Source organism: Nematolebias whitei, chromosome 13 (assembly GCF_014905685.2).
Source record: "Nematolebias whitei isolate Nwh7 chromosome 13, NemWhi1, whole genome shotgun sequence".
NCBI classification, from domain to species: Eukaryota; Metazoa; Chordata; class Actinopteri; order Cyprinodontiformes; family Rivulidae; genus Nematolebias; species Nematolebias whitei.
Genome location: NC_056510.1, coordinates 25,865,950 through 25,866,887, shown reverse-complemented (window position 1 = coordinate 25,866,887; position 938 = coordinate 25,865,950). Strand labels below are relative to the sequence as shown.

At 55.0% G+C, this 938-nt stretch overlaps 1 protein-coding gene across 1 annotated transcript; it reads right to left on the bottom strand.

Annotated features, from left to right (window-relative positions):
- Positions 1-224: 224 nt before the first annotated feature.
- On the bottom strand, positions 225-692 carry LOC119418894 (calphotin-like). Its single transcript, XM_037686187.1, has one exon. It carries the CDS (start codon positions 690-692, stop codon positions 225-227), a length of 468 nt encoding a protein of 155 aa, XP_037542115.1.
- Positions 693-938: the final 246 nt, after the last annotated feature.

Sequence of the window (938 nt, the reverse complement as noted above, 5' to 3'; positions counted from 1 at the left end):
CCAGAGTCAAGGTGGGCGGTCAGGAGACATCCAAAGCAGGACAGGAGATCTGGGGGGGAGGCCTGGAGACCATCTGTCAGCAGGCCAGAGTTCTTGTGGGTAGCCAGGAGACCATCTGTCTTCAGATCCGGGCTCTGACGGGTGGCCTAGAGACTGTCCCTTTATGAGCAGCATTGGTATCCACCAGTACCCTCTTGGACTCAGGCTGAAGGGTGAGGAGAACCCTAGGAAGGACATGGAGACCAGTAGAGAGGCCAGTAGAGAGGCCACTGGAGAGGCAGTGACAGCAACGACGAGGCCACAGGAGAGGTCATGGCTGCAGGCAATGAGACAACTAGAGCGGCTGCGACTGTAGTTGAGGCAACCACTAAAGTGGCTATGGCTGAAGGCAAGGAGACCACTGGAGCGGCTGTGGTTGTAGGTGAGGAGACCACTGTAGTGGCTATGGCTGAAGGCGAGAAGACCACTGGAGTGGTGAGAGCCACAGCAAGCAGACCAACAGTGAGAACCATAGCAGGCGGACCAGCTATGAGAGCCACAGTAGGCGGACCAGTGGTGAGAGCCACAGCAAGTGGACCAGCGATGGGAGCCTCGGCAGGAGAACCAGCAATGGGAACCTCGGCAGAAGAACCAGTGGTGGGAGCCTCGAAAGGAGAACCAGCGAATGGAGCCTCAGCCAGAGAATAGTCCATTGAAAGGATTGCAGTTATGGCTGCAGCTCTGCGTTTGGAGATAACCCAGCAGTTCTGCATCTGGAGATGGACCCAGCAACTCTGCATTTGTTGATGGAGGGGCCAAGGAGGCTGCAGCTGACGTAGGCGCCCCAGAGGTGACAGCTGTAGCAGGAAGGTTTAATTATCGTAAAAATCTTGTTTAAGAATTTTAGTTTGAAGGGGCACCACTCTCAAAGCTTTGAGAGAAAAAGTCTGAACATCAGC